This window comes from Salvelinus fontinalis, chromosome 40, assembly GCF_029448725.1.
Source record: "Salvelinus fontinalis isolate EN_2023a chromosome 40, ASM2944872v1, whole genome shotgun sequence".
Lineage (NCBI taxonomy): Eukaryota > Metazoa > Chordata > Actinopteri > Salmoniformes > Salmonidae > Salvelinus > Salvelinus fontinalis.
In genome coordinates, this window is record NC_074704.1 from 17351308 (window position 1) to 17371915 (window position 20608).

At 42.9% G+C, this 20608-nt stretch overlaps 1 protein-coding gene across 2 annotated transcripts in view; it reads left to right on the plus strand.

Moving 5' to 3' along the window:
- LOC129839744 (ubiquitin carboxyl-terminal hydrolase 43-like) overlaps window positions 1–20608 on the plus strand; it is a 131241-nt gene that overhangs the window by 93276 nt on the left and 17357 nt on the right. For both annotated transcript variants that reach the window (XM_055907353.1, XM_055907354.1), the window contains exons 7-9: window positions 4740–4902; window positions 7880–7991; window positions 16691–16794. In XM_055907353.1, the coding sequence (XP_055763328.1) occupies window positions 4740–4902; window positions 7880–7991; window positions 16691–16794 (379 nt within the window). The remainder of the gene's footprint in view (window positions 1–4739; window positions 4903–7879; window positions 7992–16690; window positions 16795–20608) is intronic.

Consider the following 20608-nt stretch of genomic DNA (forward strand, 5'->3'; position numbering starts at 1 on the left):
CTTTACATGTTGTGTTTATATTTTTGGTCAGTATACACTACTGTTCAAAAGTTTGGGGTCACTTAGAAATGTCCATGTTTTTGAAAGAAAAGCACTTTTTTTGTCCATTAAAATAACCTAAAATGTATCAGAAATACAGTGTAGACATTGTTATTGTTGTAAATTACTATTGAAGCAGGAAACGGCAGATGTTTTATGGAATATCTACGTAGGCGTACAGAGGCCCATTATCAGCAATCATCACTCCTGTGTTCCAATGGCACGTTGTGTTTACTAATGCAAGTTTATAATTTAAAAAGGCTAATTGATCATTAGAAAACCCTTTTGCAATTATGTTAGCACAGCTGAAAACTGTTGTGCTGATTTAAAAAAAAACACCGGTCTCAACGTCAACAGTGAAGAGATGGGATGCTGGCCTTCTAGGCAGAGTTCACTGTCCAGTGTCTGTCTTTTATTTTTATTGGCCAGTCTGAGATATGGCTTTTTCTTTGCAACTCTGTCTAGAAGGCCAGCACCCGGAGTCACCTCTTCACTGTTGACGTTGAGACTGGTGTTTTGCGGGTACTATTTAATGAAGCTGCCAGTTGTGAGGCGTCTGTTTCTCAAGCTAAACACTCTAATGTACTTGTCCTCTTGCTCAGTTGTGCACCGGGGCCTCCCACTCGTCTTTCTATTCAGGTTAGAGCCATTTTGGGCTGTTCTGTGAAGGGAGTAGTACACAGCGTTGTACGAGATCTAGAGGTCGACCGATTAATCGGAATGGCTGATTAATTAGGGTATTTTTGGACACCGATTTGGCCGATTTATTTATTTTATTTTTTACACCCTTATTTAACTAGGCAAGTCAGTTAAGAACACATTCTTATTTTCAATGACGGCCTAGGAACGGTGGGTTAACTGCCTTGTTCAGGGGCAGAACAAGAGATTTTTACCTTGTCAGCTCGGGGATTCAATCTTGCAACCTTACGGTTAACTAGTCCAACGCTCTAACCACCTGCCTTACATTGCACTCCACGAGGAGCCTGCCTGTTACGCGAATGCAGTAAGAAGCCAAGGTAAGTTGCTAGCCAGCATTAAACTTATCTTATAAAAAACAATCAATCAATTAATCATAATCACTAGTTAACTACACATGGTTGATGATATTACTAGTTTATCTAGCGTGTCCTGCGTTGCATATAATCGATACGGTGCGCATTCGCGAAAAAAGACTGTCGTTGCACCAATGTGTACCTAACCATAAACATCAATGCCTTTCTTAAAATCAATACACAAGTATATATTTTTAAACCTGCATATTTAGTTAATATTGCCTGCTAACATGAATTTCTTTTAACTAGGAAAATTGTGTCACTTCTCTTGCAACAGAGTCAGGGTATATGCAGCAGTTTGGGCCGCCTGGCTCATTGCGAACTGTGTAAAGAGTATTTCTTCCTAACAAAGACAGCCAACTTCGCCAAACGGGGGATAATCTAACAAAAGCGCATTTGCGAAAAAAGCACAATCGTTGCACTACTGTACCTAACCATAAACATCAATGCCTTTCTTAAAATCAATACACAGAAGTATATATTTTTAAACCTGCATATTTAGCTAAAAGAAATCCAGGTTAGCAGGCAATATTAACCAGGTGAAATTGTGTCACTTCTCTTGCATTCATTGCATGCAGAGTCAGGGTAAATGCAACAGTTTGGCCCGCCTGGCTCGTTGCGAACTAATTTGCCAGAATTTTACGTAATTATGACATAACATTGAAGGTTGTGCAATGTAACAGGAATATTTAGACTTATGGATGCCACCCATTAGATAAAATACGGAATGGTTCCGTATTTCACTGAAAGAATAAACGTTTTATTTTCGAGATGATAGTTTCCGGATTCAACCATATTAATGACATAAGGCTCGTATTTCTGTGTGTTATTATGTCATAATTAAGTCCATGATTTGATATAGCAGTCTGACTGAGCAGTAGGTACCAGCATGCTCGTAAGCATTCATTCAAACAGCACTTTCGTGCGTTTTGCCAGCAGCTGTTCGCAATGCTTCAAGCATTGCGCTGTTTATGACTTCAAGCCTATCAACTCCCGAGATTAGGCTGGTGTAACCGATGTGAAATGGCTAGCTAGTTAGCGGGGTGCGTGCTAATAGCGTTTCAAACGTCACTCGCTCTGAGACTTGGAGTAGTTGTTCCCCTTGCTCTGCATGGGTAACACTGCTTCAAGGGTGGCTGTTGTTGATGTGTTCCTGGTTCGAGCCCAGGTAGGAGCGAGAAGAGGGACGGAAGCTATACTGTTACACTGGCAATACTAAAGTGCCTATAAGAACATCCAATAGTCAAAGGTATATGAATACAAATCGTATAAAGAGAAATAGTCCTATAATTCCTATAATAACTACAACCTAAAACGTCTTACCTGGTAATATTGAAGACTCATGTTAAAAGGAACCACCAGCTTTCATATGTTCTCATGTTCTGAGCAAGGAACTTAAACGTTAGCTTTCTTACATGGCACATATTGCACTTTTACTTTCTTCTTCAACACTTTGTTTTTGCATTATTTAAACCAAATTGAACATGTTTCATTATTTATTTGAGGCTAAATTGATTTTATTGATGTATTATATTAAGTTAAAATAAGTGTTCATTCAGTATTGTTGTAATTGTCATTATTACAAATAAATTGTAAAAAAATCGTCCGATTGATCGGCATCGGCTTTTTTTGTCCTCCAATAATCGGTATCGGCGGTGAAAAATCATAATCGGTCGACCTCTAACGAGATCGTCAGTTTCTTGGCAATTTCTTGCATGGAATAGCCTACATTTCTCAGAACAAGAATAGACTGAAGAGTTTCAGAAGAAAGTGCTTTGTTTCTGGCCATTTTGAGCCTGTAATCGAACCCACAAATGATGATGCTCCAGATACTCAACTAGTCTAAAGAAGGCCAGTTTTATTGCTTCTTTAATCAGAACAACATTTTTCAGCTGTGCTAACATAATTGCAAAAGTGTTTTCTAATGATCAATTAGACTTTTAAAATGATAAACTTGGATTAGTTAACATAACGTGCCATTGGAAAACAGGAGTGATGGTTTTTGATAATGGACCTCTATACGCCTATGTAGATATTCCATTCAAAATCAGCCGTTTCTAGTTACAATAGTAATTTACACATTAACCATGCCTGCACTGTATTTCTGAGCAATTTGATGTTTCTTTCAAAAACCAGGAAATGTATAAGTGACCCCAAACTTTTGAACAGAAGTGTATATCAACTCTAGACACTGATTTTTGTCACTGCAGTATTGATACAATGAAGATAATTAGGTAAGCCCCAAAGCATCAATGGAATAGCTAAAGAGAGAGAGAGAATTGTAGTGTGTGTGTCTGTGTGTGGAAAAAAGTATAGTGAAATAGTAGGTCTAAAAAGAGAGCGGGGCGGAGAAAGAAAGCGATAGAGAGACAGAAGTAGGGAGGGAGATGGAGATGAAGAGCTGTGGGAGTGTGACAATTGTAATTAAACAGCTCAGTCCCTGAAGAGACACTTCAGCGACACTCCCCTTCTACTAGCACTGCTCTCCCACTCTCTCCTCCTTGTCTCTCTCTCCCTCTATCTCTCTCTCTATATATATATATATCCCTCTCTCCTGGCTGGCTGAGAAAGAAGGAATGAGGGCGAAGTTGTGAGAATGAGAGTCTGGCATGGGGTTCTCCCCTCAGACCCTGTCTGGAAGATACAGAGGCCAGACAGACAGACCCACCCAAACTCCTCACCGACTCAGCTATCCCAACAGACCACTGCTTTCCTGAGTAATTTCAGGACACAGAAGTGTAGGTTTTGTATATGTTTAAAATAGCATACTGGTATTGTCTTGTGGGAGAAGTAAGCTTTTGTGTCCTTGGTATTTAGTTATTTGCTTATGCTCCTTATTGTCGTGGTAACAGGCGACCCTTTCTGTGTGGATTGAAAGGCTTTGGCCTTTCAGTGCCTCTTACCTTCCCAATGGGGAATTCAATATCAGAGAGGGGGGACAAGTCTGGCGTGTGTGTGTGTGGGGGGGGGGGGGTACTTGATTAAAATGGAATACTTGATTATTCATTCACTTAGTCTTACTCACCAAATGCCATGCACTGGTGAATACATCCGTTGATACTCAAGTGGTGGCCTTTTCTCTGGCAGCTTCGATATCTGAGTTGACATGATACGATGTTACAGTACACTTCCTGTGCTCCTGAATGATTAGAATTTCTCAGTACATGCACCGCTGTGTGTGTGTGTACTTGTTTATGTGTGTGTGTGTGTGTGAGACACATTTCTACAGCGACAGTGATTAATTGCTCGGCGGCGTTGAACAAGTGTGTTTAATTAAATCCTCAGATAATGTCAACCTTTACAATGTGTACGTTGCCCGGGAGACAGAGGTTCAGCCTCCTACACACTCCCCCTGTAGCTATTACCTACGATGAATCAATGTGTACATGTCGTAACAGATGTCAATTTTACAATGCCACCCTTTGGGTAAATCACAATCGTTGCTCCATTGTATAATGATTTTCACTTAATACGGTTTGTTTTCACAGTTGTGGGTGGTGTCAATTTGAGTCATTTAGACCTGATAGAACCCCTCTTGAGCATACTCTGGCAAAAGCTACCCCCGTTATGTATACGACCTTGTGTCTGAGCTCAACTTTGACCTCTCTCGACCCGTGTCTAACCTTTAACCTCTCTCTCCTCTCTCAGGCTTCCACCACAGCCTCCCATCCTCGCCGTACACCTCTGGGCCAGAGGGTAAAAGGTTACCGCCATCGACCACTCTGTCCTCAGAGTTTCTGAACCACGGTGGTTCCACCAAGGTCCTCCTCGTAATCTGCAACACGGCAGGCTCTGGCCAGCAGGCCGTCAGGTGAGGCAGGTTTGGTTGATTGGGTGGGTGGGAGTCTGGATTGGTTGATTGGGTTGGAATCTTGATTGGGTGGGATGGAGAGAGGCCATTTTGAAAATATGAGGTGTTAGATGTGAATCAAACAAGCCTTTTTAGTTTATAGCGAAACAGTATCTCATCGGTGAACAGAGGAGTTATGATAAACGATATGCACCAACAGTTTGAACAGAGTGTATTTTATAAGGGCAAAAGCTCTGCTCTCTCTTTACTAGTTCCAGCTGTAACGAGGACCCACTGGGCCCAAGGGGACGTGCTCCGAGTTCCATTTTCCAGTTCACATTACACAGGTTGCGTTTACACAGGCAGAACAATTCTGATCTTTTTCCAGTAATTGGTATTTGGACCGATCAGATCAGCTCTTTTGTCAATACTTGGGCTGATGTATGTCCTCATTTTTGGACATATTTTAAAATATGTATTTTTTCCTACTGAGAATTAAAGGGAGCATCGCTCCTGAGAGAAACCAAATACTGTAAATCCCAGTAAACAGCTTTGAATTATTCAATGAGAAAGAGAGAGAGAGAGAGAGAGAGAGACAGAGAGAGAGAGAGAGAGAGAGAGAGAGAGAGAGACTGCATGCAGAATTCTGAAATGGATATCCTCCGTGTACAACGTAAAACACCAAATAATACACGCAGAGCAGAATTAGGCCGATACCCGCTAATTATCAAAACCTAAACCTACAGAGAGATGAACCTGGAGAAGAGTCCCTAAGCATGCTGGTCCTGGCTCTGTTCACAAACACACCCCACAGAGCCCCGGGACAGCAACACAATTAGACCCAACCCAATCATGAGAAAACAAAAAGAGAATTACTTGACACATTGGAAAGAATTAACAAAAAAACAGCGCAAACTAGAATGCTTTTTGGCCTTAAACAGAGAGTACACAGTGGCAGAATACCTGACCACTGTGACTGACCCAAACTTAAGGAAAACTTTGACTCTGTACAGACTGAACATAGCCTTGCTATTGAGAAAGGCCACCGTAGGCCGACTACTGTATGTGCACACTGCCCACAAAATGAGGTGGAAACTGAGCTCCACTTCCTAACCTCCTGCCCAATGTATGACCATATTAGAGACACATTTCCCTCAGATTACGCAGATCCACAAAGAATTAAAAAACTAACCCGATTTTGATAAACTCCCATATCTACTGGGTGAAATACCACAGTGTGCCATCACAGCAGCAAGATTTGTGACCTGTTGCCGCAAGAAAAGGGCAACCAGTGAAGAACAAACACCATTTGTAAATTCAACCCATATTTATGTTTATTTATTTTCACTTTTGTATTTAACTATTTGCACATCATTACAACACTGTATATATACATAATATGACATTTGAAATGTCTTTATTCTTTTGGAACTTATGTGAGTGTAATGTTTACTGTTCATTTTTATTGTTTATTTCACTTTTGTTTATCATCTATTTCACTTGCTTTGGAAATGTTAACATATGTTTCCCCATGCTAATAAAGCCCCTTGAATTGAGAGAGAGATGTAATAACACTCACTCCAGCCAACTGCCCACTATTGGCCCATGCCTGTCAATCAAAAAGTCATTTTGAGTTTTGTATGCTGTCATATCCTGTCTGTGCTCCCTCCTCCACACACTCCTCTTGAGTGTGTATGCTCGTTTGTGCACGTACGTGTGTGTGTGTGTGTACGGGGAAACAGAGGAGGATATTCCCACGGTCAGCTTGTTAATGTCAGGAGGATATTTGAGTACCTGTGGAGGCCCAATCTCAGCCCTGTGTGTCTCTGTTTCACCCCATGGGGAGACTGGTGGTCTGTGTATGCCCCCTAACTGGCACATGTCAACTGTGGTTGGCCCAGATTGCTGCCTGTTTGACATAACCCCCCCCCCCCCCAACTGTCTCTACAACAGAGGAAAAACCTACAGATCATAACCACATACTGGTGTTAATGCGCTGCTGTGGTTGATATTGGCCAGTTTCACAGACACAGATTAAGCTCAGTCCTGGACTAAAATGCAATAGAGATTCTCCAGGAATGTGTCCAGGTAACGAGCTCATTGAGTCGTTACATCCTGGTCATCATTTGAGGATATTCACCCTGGGCTCACCTTGTGTCTAACAGAACGTTTCAATGGATGGTGAGCATAGATCTTTGGGGTAGAGTTTGGGCCAATGGCTTACCTGCTCACTCTAATAAACCGGTTTGAGGGACGGGGTGGCGCTGGTCGTGAGGACAGACTATGTTACACACACACACACACACACACACACACACACACACACACACACACACACACACACACACACACACACACACACACACACACTGAAGTCTCAAAACAGCCTCCTCTGGTTTTATGAGAAAACCAATCTAAGCAGTAGATGGAAAATATGTTCAATTCATTGAATGAAAGTGTTTTCTTCTAGGTTTTCTCATTGGGATCACTGACTAGTTCTCTCTCAAATCCACACAATGCTATTGGGAATGTAAATCCATCATTTAAAAAACCACGTTCTCAGCCAAAATGTTCTCATGCCTGAAATATGCTTACAATGCTGCATTGAAAATATTGGCTTTCTCTTCACTTGTAGTCCTGTGGTCATTAAATACATGTTGAGTTGAGAGACCTGCTTAACTACGTTTCACATTCAAAAGGCCACAGGGTTGTAATGTGCTCTACTTTGTGCAAATCCAAACATATGTTTGCCTCTCTCAAACAACTGCAGAATAACGTTGTATTTTTTCTCCCCTTCTGTCTCCCTCTCTCTCTTCCTCCCTCTCTCTCATCTCTCTACCTCTTCTTCCTCTCTCCCTCTCCCCTACTCCATCTTCCTCTCCTGCACTCCTCCTCCACTCCACTCCTCTCTGTCCCTCTCCTCCCTCCATCTCCCTCTCTCTCTCCCCTCCTCCTTCTCCCTCTCTCTCTCTCTCCTTCACTCCTTCTCCCCCTCCAGGTTCGGCCCTCCCTTCCTCATGAGAGAGGAGCGTACCCTGTCCTGGGATCAGCTCCAGCAGAGTATCCTCAGCAAGCTCTATTACCTGATGCTGAACGGAGCACAGGCTCAGGTTAGTTAACACTGGCACCACTGGTCACTACCATTCATTTACTACTACTGGTTCCTACTCTTTACTACCTGAAACAGTAGTACATTCCTACCTAGTGCTACTACCAGAAATAACATTCAGCCTACTAATATGCACTTAATGGAGAGTGGTGGAGATCCTCATGATCTAGTGACTCTCTCATACACACACACACACACATCCGGGAGTACGCACACACACACATTTTTTTATTTTTTTATTTTTTTATTTAACCAGGTAGGCAAATTGAGAACACGTTCTCATTTACAATTGCGACCTGGCCAAGATAAAGCAAAGCAGTTTGACACATACAACAACACATAGTTACACATGGAGTAAAACAAACATACAGTCAATAATACAGTGAAAAATAAGTCTATATACAATGTGAGCAAGTGAGGTGAGATAAGGGAGGTGAAGGCAAATAAAATATATAAATAAAAATATAAAAAAGGCCATGGTGGCGAAGTAAATACAATATAGCAAGTAAAAAAAACACTGGAATGGTTGGTTTGCAGTGGAAGAAGGTGCAAAGTAGAGATAGAAAAAATGGGGTGCAAAGGAGCAAAATAAATAAATACAGTAGGTAAAGAGGTAGTTGTTTGGGCTAAATTATAGATGGGCTATGTACAGGTGCAGTAATCTATGAGCTGCTCTGACAGCTGGTGCTTAAAGCTAGTGAGGGAGATAAGTGTTTCCAGTTTCAGAGATTTTTGTAGTTCGTTCCAGTCATTGGCAGCAGAGAACTGGAAGGAGAGGCGGCCAAAGGAATAATTGGTTTTGGGGGTGACCAGAGAGATATACCTGCTGGAGCGCGTGCTACAGGTAGGTGCTGCTATGGTGACCAGCGAGCTGAGATAAGGGGGGACTTTACCTAGCAGGGTTTTGTAGATGACCTGGAGCCAGTGGGTTTGGCGACGAGTATGAAGCGAGGGCCAGCCAACGAGAGTGTACAGGTCGCAGTGGTGGGTAGTATATGGGGCTTTGGTGACAAAACGGATGGCACTGTGATAGACTGCATCCAATTTATTGAGTAGGGTTTTGAAGGCTATTTTGTAAATGACATCACCGAAGTCCAGGATTGGTAGGATGGTCAGTTTTACAAGGGTATGTTTGGCAGCATGAGTGAAGGATGCTTTGTTGCGCAATAGGAAGCCAATTCTAGATTTAACTTTGGATTGGAGATGTTTGATGTGAGTCTGGAAGGAGAGTTTACAGTCTAACCAGACACCTAGGTATTTGTAGTTGTCCACATATTCTAAGTCAGAGCCCTCCAGAGTAGTGATTTTGGACAGGCGGGCAGGTGCAGGCAGCGATCGGTTGAAGAGTGACATATGCAGACACTCTTCAGACACAAGCCACCGTGTGTGTGCATGTGTGTGCTCTTGAGTCCTCAACAACTTCCTGGATAAAATAACCCCATCATGAGAGGGAATTGGCTTTAATTACAAACGGGAGGCGTTACAATTAACCGGAGTGGCCGTAGGGACTGTCTCAGGACCGTCCATTTCCACCCAGTCAGTTTAGACTCTGCCTGAGACACAAGGAGCAGTGGCACAGCAGATAATGTAGCGGCCAGGACAGCCCCATTGTTCTCTCACCATAGATAATGTAGCGGCCCGGACAGCCCCATTGTTCTCTCACCATAGATAATGTAGCGGCCAGGACAGCCCCATTGTTCTCTCACCATAGATAATGTAGCGGCCAGGACAGCCCCATTGTTCTCTCACCATAGATAATGTAGCGGCCAGGACAGCCCCATTGTTCTCTCACCATAGATAATGTAGCGGCCCGGACAGCCCCATTGTTCTCTCACCATAGATAATGTAGCGGCCAGGACAGCCCCATTGTTCTCTCACCATAGATAATGTAGCGGCCCGGACAGCCCCATTGTTCTCTCACCATAGCAATTAACTCTAGATGCACTGAGCAGAGTGGGGTTGAGCATACATACATCACACTGTGGCTTCTGCCCTGATAACACACAGATTTGATCCAGGATACAGGGAGTGACTAAAGACAAGACCGCTGTTACGTAGACCGGTATGTCCTCAGTTTGTCACAGTGGATCCACTATAGACATAAGTACTGTAAGCAATGAGCCCCTTTCCCTGACCATCTTGCATCCACTATACACTGTAGGGCTACTCTAGACACACATTAAGCAGAAACCATGGTTTGGTACACATGCATTATTTATTTTGTAGACCAGTGGTCACCAACCTTCTTTGGGTCGAGATCACTTTCTGAGTCAAAACGGAAGCCGAGATCTAGCGTTACATTTTGTTGGGGACGTGACTTTAAAACGTAAGCCTATGTCACATTAACCTGTTAAAAACGGTACTGTAGTAGTGAGGTTTGTGCAGTAGGCTATAGGCCCAAAACATTATCTCTGTATATTGCCCTTGCCAATGCATTGTTGTTCTTCTCAGACCATTTTTATTTCCTATTTCAACATTTGAGGTAGGCTATATGATCACACCAGTAATAGATCAGTTGTTGTATTACTTGTGAGGCACAGCTGAGTGAGCGTACGTTTATATAATTCGCTTTTTCTTATTTTACTGGGCTGATGGAGCCTGCATCTGATGGTCAGTCTCAGCGGAGGGAGAGAGCAGCAGACTGAGGGTCCAACCTCTCAACGTCCCTCCGCTCACCCTTTCCTCCGCTGACACTGACCAAAAAAGGGACACCGTCTTCCAGCTGATGGCGAATGTTGCCTCGGACCGCATTAGTTCTATCTAATGCACAGAGAAACTGAAATATTCCTCGCTATTAAAAGAGACACAAGCCGCTAATAACAACAACGCAAGCCTACGGATACACTTTGGTACTCATTCATTGCAGCTGCAGTGCTGATTGTAGCGCTAGTGGAAGTAGGGAGAATGCACATTTCATGGCTTATCAAAGTGTTGACAGTGCTGAGTAAAAACTTCAACATGAACCCAGTCATAAAAACAGCAGCTGTTTGCTGTATTCATTGACAGTCTCTCTCTAGTCATGGTTTTAAACGTTTAAAAACAGCAGCTGTTTGCTGTATTCATTGACAGTCTCTCTCTAGTCATGGTTTTAAACGTTTAAAAACAGCAGCTGTTTGCTGTACTCATTGACAGTCTCTCTCTAGTCATGGTTTTAAACGTTTACAAATATCAGTCTCAACTTTGCTGTTGCTTTCTTTTACGCCTTCTATGTTACTGCAGACATCCGATTGGCCAGCGGTAGGCCTATAGTGCACTTGATTTGCTCCAACCGGGCCCGCCGGGAAGACAGAGTTTGTACCTCCAGACATATGAAATGGTTCAAAATGGGAACATGTTTCCTACCCGGCGCGCAGGGCAGCTGAATCGGGTGCACCTATCGCCAACAGCGTGAGACAAATTAAAAAAATATTAACGTAAGGCTTTATCGTTGGGTTTTTTACATAAATGGTGGGCGATCGACTAGGAATGCCTTGGAGATCGACCAGTCGGTGACCACTGCTATAGACAAGGGAGTTCAACACTGCCACAATGACCCCCTCACTTCACGTTGACCCTTCCTTTTTATACACAACTATCCTCAGCTCCTAAGGCGGGCTGCCCTGTCGCTATGGGAGACACCATGGTGATAGTGCAGTGTTTGACAAGGAGGCCTTATCCAGAGCAAACAGCCCTGGGCTCAAAGTCTCAGGTAGTTCTAAGGCTGATAAGCCCCAGACAAGGTCCTACTCCCACAGAGAAGGAACTATTTCTTTACACCTAGTGTTGACACACTGATCTGTATCTCCACGGCAACAAGCTCCTTGTCAAGTTAACTCTGTCAACCTGTGTGACCATCAACTGCACTGTCTGTTTCCCTTTACTTCTCATTCATAGTAAAGCTGTATGCAGACGGAATGCATAGTTAAGTTTCAGGACAGAATTATTGTTTGGTATTTACTTGTATTTGAGGTGTTTGTTTGACTCTCTGGGGGATTTTTCCATTCAAAGTGTAGTTTGTCTGGCTTTCTTATGTCATTCATATTTGTTTTGTGGTAGAGGAAATTCATAAAATGGTATGGCGCCGCCTGTAGGTTTCTCAACAACATACAGTGCTTTCAGAAAGTATTCATACCCCTTGACACATTTTTGTTGTATTACAGCCTGAATTCAAAATGGGTTAAATTGATCTACAGACAATACCCCATAATGAAAAAGTGAAAGTTTTTTAGAAGAAAAAAATGTTGTATTGAAAATAAAATACAGAAATATATAATTTACATAAATTGTCACACCCCTGAGACAATACTTTGTAGAAGCACCTTTGGCAGCGATTACAGCTGTGAATCTAAAAGCTTTCCACACCTGGATTGTACAACATTTGTCCATTATTCTTTTCAAAATTGTACAACATTTGTCCATTAAGCTCTGTCAAATTGGTTGTTGATCATTCCCAGACAGCCATTTTCAGGTCTTGCCATAGATTTTCAAGGATATTTAAGTCAAAACTGTAACTTGGCCACTCAGGAACATTCACTGTCTTCTTGGTAAGCAACTCCAGGGTAGATTGGGCCTTGTGTTTTAGGTTATTGTCCTTCTGAACGGGGAATTAATCTCCCAGTGTCTGGTGAAAAGCAGACTAAACCAGGTATTCCTCTAGGATGTTGCCTGTGCTTAGCTCCATTCCATTTCTTTTTATTCAGAAAAACTCCCCAGTCCTTAAAGATTACAAGCATACCCATAACATGATGCAGCCACCACTATAAAATCTGTGTTGTGTTGGATTTGCCCCAAAAATAATTTCACTTTGACATTATGGGGTATTGTGTGTAATTGTCTATTTAATCATGTTAATTCAATTTAATTTATGCAACTTATTATGCGATTTGTTATGCACATTGTTACTCCTGAACTTATTTAGGCTTGACATAACAAAGGGGTTGAATACTTATTGACTCGAGACATTTCAGCTTGAATTCTTTTATAAATATATATGGCATTATCTACAACCAAAAATCCACGTTGACGTTATGGGGTATTGTTTTTAGATTACATTTAAGTCATTTAGCAGACGCTCTTATCCAGGCGACTTACAAGTACATACATTCATACTTTTTTGTACTGGCCCCCCGTGGGAAACGAACCCACAACCCTGGCGTTGCAAGCGCCATGCTCTACCAACTGAGCTACACGGGACCACAAGATCAATAACAAACCATCTCAATTTAATCGATTTTAAATTCAGGCTGTAACACAACAACATTTGGAAAAATGAAAGGTGTGTGAATACTTTCTGAAGGCACTGTTTTGAGCACTACCCTGTATCACCACCAGAACTGCCCTCTAGCAGGAAAGAGGAAGGAAGAGATTGCTTTAAAGATTCGTAATTTACAGGCAATACACCAGTGAAATAAGTACATGTGAGGAGAAGTGTCTGTTATGGTTTGGTAAGTTCCTCGCCACACCATGTGTTGTAGAGGTCAGATCTTGCACTCGTTAGATCCCACATTACATAAAAGCTTTAGTACCCACCTACATATGAGTCATTTCAGCATTGTGTCAACTTTAGACAAAGGAGATGATTGTGGACTACAGGAAAAAGAGGACAGAGTACGCCCCCATTCTTACTCATTCAATTCTCATCGACGGGGCTGTAGTGGAGCAGGTTGAGAGCTTCAAGTTCCTTGGTGTCCACATCACCAACAAACTAACATGGTCCAAGCACACCAAGACAGTTGTGAAGAGGGCACGACAAAACCTATTCCCCCTCAGGAGACTGAAAAGATTTGGCATGGGACCTCAGATCCTCAAAATGTTCTACAGCTGCACCATTGAGAGCATCCTGACTGGTTGCATCACTGCCTGGTATGGCAACTGCTCGGCCTCCGACCGCAAGGCACTACAGGCGGTAGTGCGTACGGCCCAGTACATCACTAAGGCCAAGCTTCGTGCCACCCAGGACCTCTATACCAGGCGTTGTCAGAGGAAGGCCTAGTCATAAACTGTTCTCTCTGCTACCGTACGACAAGTGGTACCGGAGCGCCAAGTCTAGGTCCAAGAGGCTTCTAAACAGCTTCTACCCCCAAGCCATAAGACTTCTAAACATCTAATCAAATGGCTACCTAGACTATTTGCATTGCCCCTCCCCCCTACTCTCTGTTATTATCTATGCATTGTCACTTTAATAACTACTTACATGTACATATTACCTCAATTACCTCGACTAACCGATGCCACCGCACATTGATTCTGTATCGGTACACCCTGTATATAGTCTGGCTATTGTTATATTACTGCTGCTCTTTAATTACTTGTTACTTTTATTTCTTTTTCATATTTTGGGGGGAAACTGCATTGTTGGTTAGGGGCTCGTAAGTAAGCATTTCACTGTATGATCTACACCTGTTGTGTTCAGCGCATGTGACAAATGCAATCTGATTTGATTGCAGTATGCCGATAACTGTTAGATCAAATCTACAAGACAGATCAGAATGTACAAGACATATTACTTTGAGGCTCAGAGAGGATGTGTCTCTTTGAAAAAGATCCTATGTGTGTTGTGCACTATGTAGAAGTAGTTCAGAAGTAGTGCACTATATAGGGAATAGGGTGTCATTTTAGACACATACCTGTGATTTTGACCAAATCAAATCAAATTTTATTTGTCACATACACATGGTTAGCAGATGTTAATGTGAGTGTAGCGAAATGCTTGTGCTTTTAGTTCCGACAATGCGGTAATAACCAACAAGTAATCTAACCTAACAATTACACAACTACTACCTTATACACACAAGTGTAAAGGGATAAAGAATATGTACATAAAGATATATGAATGAGTGATGGTACAGAACGGCATAGGCAAGATGCAGTACATTTACATTTAAGTCATTTAGCAGACGCTCTTATCCAGAGCGACTTACAAATTGGAAAGTTCATACATATTCATCCTGGTCCCCCCGTGGGAATTGAACCCTGGTCCCCCCGTGGGAATTGAACCCACAACCCTGGCGTTGCAAGCACCATGCTCTACCAACTGAGCCACACGGGACCACAGTAGATGGTATAGTGTACAGTCTATACATATGAGATGAGTAATGTAGGGTGTGTAAACTTAAAGTGGCATAGTTTAAAGTGGCTAGTGATACATGTATTACATAAAGATGGCAAGATGCAGTAGATGATATAGAGTACAGTATATACATATACATATGAGATGAGTAATGTAGGGTATGTAAACATTATATTAAGTGGCATTGTTTAATGTGGCTAGTGATACATTTTTACATAATTTCCATCAATTCCCATTATTAAAGTGGCTGGAGTTGAGTCAGTATGTTGGCAGCGGCCACTAAATGTTAGTGGTGGCTGTTTAACAGTCTGATGGCCTTGAGATAGAAGCTGTTTTTCAGTCTCTCGGTCCCTGCTTTGATGCACCTGTACTGACCTCGCCTTCTGGATGATAGCGGGGTGAACAGGCAGTGGCTCGGGTGGTTGTTGTCCTTGATGATCTTTATGGCCTTTATGGCCTTCAGGATCTTAAAGTCATCCAGGCTTGGTGTATTTTCTGCACCATACAGTTTGTTGTTCTCGCGAGCTGTGTTTTTTGATCATTTGTGTCTGTACCCAACAAATACACAAACATTTGCTGAAAAGAAAGATAAGGATATTCTCTCCTCAAGGCTTTGTCGGTTTAATATTTAATCCCGCTTGATTTGTCTCTAATCCAGACAGATGAAACGTATTACAGATATCCTCCAGAAAGACAGTGGTATGACATGAAATCTTCACAGGCATTAAATTAACAGGTGTTTATCTATTCTTCAACATGGGCACACACACACACACACACACCTCCACTCACTTTCACTCCACTCTCCCTTATCCAAAGAAGTTCCCTCGAGTTCCAAACTTCCCTCAAACTTCCTCAAACTTACTTATAAACTCAGCCTAATTGCTCATCAACGCAGAGTTGTTCATTAAGGTCTCACGAAAGGTAACCTCACAACCGCATATGTATGGTCCACTCCCCCAAACAAAATACTTCTTTGCCGTTTTCATTTGGTGGTTACGGTCTTATTAACTAGGTTACATCCCAAATGACACCCTATTCCCTACACAGTGAACTACTTTTGACCAGAGCCCTATGGCTCTAATAGTGCCCTATGTAGGGAATAGGTTGCCGTTTGGGACGCAGAATTACTCATTTATTTCTCTGTATGCTTGGCTGCGGCTCTATTCTCCAGCGGCCTTCATTCCAAATGAGACCATTAGGTTTAATTTGCAACGTGATTCTCCTCTCTACCTTCTAATAACTTAGCCCCTCTTGTCTAATTCATCTCCTAATGCACCTTGGTTCAGTCGAGGGTGGAGCTGTGGAGCCAGAGACACCGCTAACAATGCTGTTGTTATGAGTGGAACCGATGTCCGTTTGTGATTTCTTTTTATTTTAGCCAAAGAAAGATACCGTACTGCTTGCTCCCGCAGTGTTCTTACAGTATTACAAATCACTTGTATGATAGACACAGTTTGAACATTTCCGACCACCTCTATTGTGGTGACCAAGCAGCTTTCAGATTCATAGCCAGTTTCACTGCAAATGTACGATATCTCGTCTCGTGTCGTCTTACCTCGTCTCGTCTTATCTCATGGCGTCTTATCTTACCTCTTCTCGTCTTATCCCGTGTCTCACTTATCTCGTTGAATGTCTGTGTTTCCCTGCAGAATGCAGGGTCGCTGTTCAAGATCAGAGTGGAGGGAGGGTCAGCCTCCTACAGCTACCTGTCCCCACAAGATGGACGCCCTCTCTTCCACCCTGCCGTGGACAGGTAAGACCACCAGCGCCTGCATTATCCATCTCTCTCTCGCTCTTTCTTTCTCTCTCTCTCTCTCTCTCACACACTCACACTCTCTTTCTCCCTCTCTCTCTCTCTCTTTCTCTTTCTCTCTCTCTCTCTCGTACTCACACTCTTTCTCTCTCTCTATCTCTGTCAGTCAGTCTAAAATACCTGAACTAAGGTACTGTTCGTACATAAAGCCCACTAAAATGCCTGTCATTGAGTAACTTTTCCAACCTACTGAACAGCCACTGTCAGACATAAAATGGTAAATCATGGTATCTCTGAACACTTGCCTATTCTGTGCAAACAGTGCCTTTGAGAAGCCAATGAGCCATGAGGGTCTTACTGTAAAAAGGTAGAGGAAGCAGTGAAGATAAGACAAGGGCCTTTATTCTCCCTCCTGTAGAGCGGGTTCAACTGTCGTAGGAGCCACAGGGAGCTCCATCTAAAGCTGTGCTGTTGTTGCGATGTGACAGTATAGTGCAGTAGTTCTATTGAGGAGGTGGGACATGGGGTCAGACGCTCGGTAACAGTACACTTGTCTTGGGGTGGGTGAGTTCGGGGAAGAGGGCTCGTCTGTGTGACCCTCTCTCATCAGCGTTTGCAAGAGAAGATGTGTCATCGAATGTTAAACCGTATATCCGTTATATACAGAGATACATAGATTGATCAGAAAACCGTCTCGATTTGGAACATCTTTGAGTTGTCCCTTCAGTATACTGAATTGACCAGAATGAATAAGTGGTATCCTATCTGACTATCCGTTATCCTTTGTTCTGGCAATTCATCTCACTCAAAAGCATGACCATTCCGTTCTCAAGGTCCTTGAATTACAATGCGGTTATAAACGAAAACACGGTACCGTTATTTCAATTGTGTTCTTCCCTTAAGCTTCCCGTCCTGTCTGGTATTTATATTTCAAAATGTGTATTTTCATCATAACACTGTATTACTATATTCCTCTTACAATGTAATTGCACCAACTCATTTTTCATAAACGGGCATGCAAGGAGACTTGGTGTATTGACCTCTGTACAGCGTTGGCTTTACAAACATGTCATATGGAAGTTATTTCATCGAATTTTCCCCGGCCAATGTCGAACATGATGTTCTTTAGAAACAGTACATAGCCTGAGGCAACAATTTCAAGTATGAACAAGATTCGATTAAAGAGAAGGAGTCTTTAGGAAAGAACCACATTGGGGATTTGTATGGTCAGGTAGGTATTCTGCTAGAGGCAGAGGGGAAGGTGAGCCACAAACACAGACAGACAGGGAGACAGGAGACTTTCTCCTCAGATGAAGTATACAGACAGGAGGAGAGAGAGACAGAGAGAATAGCAGCTGACTGACAAGTAGCTGGTTGGCTGAGGACTGAGTAGGTGGACAGCTCTGTACAGCAGGGGGACATGGTATCGTCATCAGCCACTCTTCAAGGGGTCTGAGCTTCGCTCTCCCATGAATGAGTGATCCTCTGAAGGTCAAAGATGAGGCCCTTGGGCACTGGAAAAGGGCACGAGGAAAGGTCAAGGGCACCGAGAAAGGGCTCGACAGGCTTCCTACCACCCACCACCCTCTCTGGGAGTGTGTGCATGCATGTGTACGTCTCTCTCTCTCGCTCTTTCCCCTGGTGATAATTTCAACCGCTCCTTCAGGGTATTAGGATGTCTGGTATTATAAAATGAAGTGGTATTGATCTGCAGGGAAAGGTGAAGAGGAGGGGGAGGTTTGAGAAGTAGGACTGTTCTCAAGGGAGTTAGAATGGCGTGTGATGGACAAGGGATGAGACACAGGCATGGCCTTTGAAGGAGCGTGTGTGTGTGTGACAAGTATACATGTGGATGAAAGAGCCATTGGAACCCCAATAGTGCTTTGAATCAAAGTGCATTATTGGTCTGAGTGTATTGAGGCTGAATTCCATGTCAGAGTACATGACAAAGATCCAATGTAGAGAATGTTGACACAAGTGCGTCTTGACACGGTCATCCTGTACTGACAATACAGTCGGGGGGGGGGGGGGGGGGTTGTTATCTTCCTTGATATTGTAGGATTAGCATTTTTATCCAGTCAAAAGAATAACAGTGACATCATACTCTGTCTCTCTCCCCATTTCTGTAACTCTATTTTAATCTCTTCCATGACAGAGAGACAAAAACAAATCCTATAAGCAGCTCTGCTATAGTGCCTAAGTGCCTGCTCTTTGCCCCCCAGTTAGTAAAGTCATAAGTAAGCATTTAAGACGTTGGGTTCAGACCGTGGCCGACTCTGAATTACACAGTCAGATGCATTTTGACAAGCAGCCTCTCTTCCTTAATTGCAATTGTTTCTGCGTGGATTTGAAGGCGGGTTGGAATAATGCGTGAACGTGGGAGGAATTAATGGGGCTGCGGTCGTCTGTGGAGCGAAGCTGGCTGTTAATTCTGAGCTGATATTGATGAACACAATACACATGCATCCAGACATGATTGCACGCACACACACACACACACACACACACACACACACACACACACACACACACACACACACACACACACACACACACGCACACACACACACACACACACACACACACACACACACACACAAAAAAAACATCCTTTACAGATTCAGCCATTTTTGCTCATACAGTATGTGTGCACACGCCAGTCCATGCTAACAAGTTATCAGATTCACTTTGAAATTTGAGGTTTGTCCATGTTTTTCCAAATGTGTGTAAAGTCATCGTAAACGTTGGTTTTTGATGTTTTAAGTTGAGACACTGTTACCTAACTCCCCATAAGTTCAATTACAAACACTTGCGTCGGGCTGGGGATTTCACTTCTCAGTTAAGTTAAGGGTTAAAGTTTAGGAAAGGCTTATAACCAATTTTTACACGCAACCCTCAGCGCCAGAGCTCAACATCCACCATCCCTGTCCACAACGCCCTAGCAAGCCAACAGCCTACTTAAAAGTAATAGCACTCACCGTTCCCCCTAGTGGCCAGTTTATGAAGGCAATTCTATTCACGTTCTTGGGACCTGGATGGATGTCTCTACTTTGACTTCAAACCAAAGCAATCTCCCTGGTCCATGAACACACACACACACACACACACACACACACACACACACACACACACACACACACACACACACACACACACACACACACACACACACACACACACACACACACACACACACACACACACACACACACACACACACAGAGAGAGAGAGCGAAGTCAGACGACATCCACTATTGAAGCAGTGTCCTTTATGTCCCAGTGTCCTGCTGATAGAGGAGGTGTTAGATCTATCTCAGTGTGTATTCATCACTCATCACTGTTTGTCTGGCTGGGACTGTGACCTTCGGTTGGGTCCAAGGCAGACAGCAGCACACACCGTCACACAACCGAGGACTAACTTACCTTTACAACGTACACTTTCAAGGACACAAACAAACACACGCTCACACACCAAATGAATCCTCTCACAACTGTTTTTCTGACAGCAGTGCTTCAGACACCAAGTTGATTCCCCAGATGGATTTCTCCGTCTGTCTTTCTACCTCAGAACTTCCTGTTTCCTGGAGAGGGAATGTTGAAGAGAGAGATATTGAAGGTTGCCTTTTATAGCACCCCTTTGTGTCAGTGAGACCAAAAGGGAGACGAATAATCCTTGTCACACGACAGTATAGTGTCTATTGTGGCAGCTGCTCGGCAGCAGTTGAAAGTCACAAAGAAAAGTCAAAAAGCACTCAGTTTACAGTTACAACAGAAAGCAGTCTCTTTCATTAAATCTATTTATTTTCAGTCACTT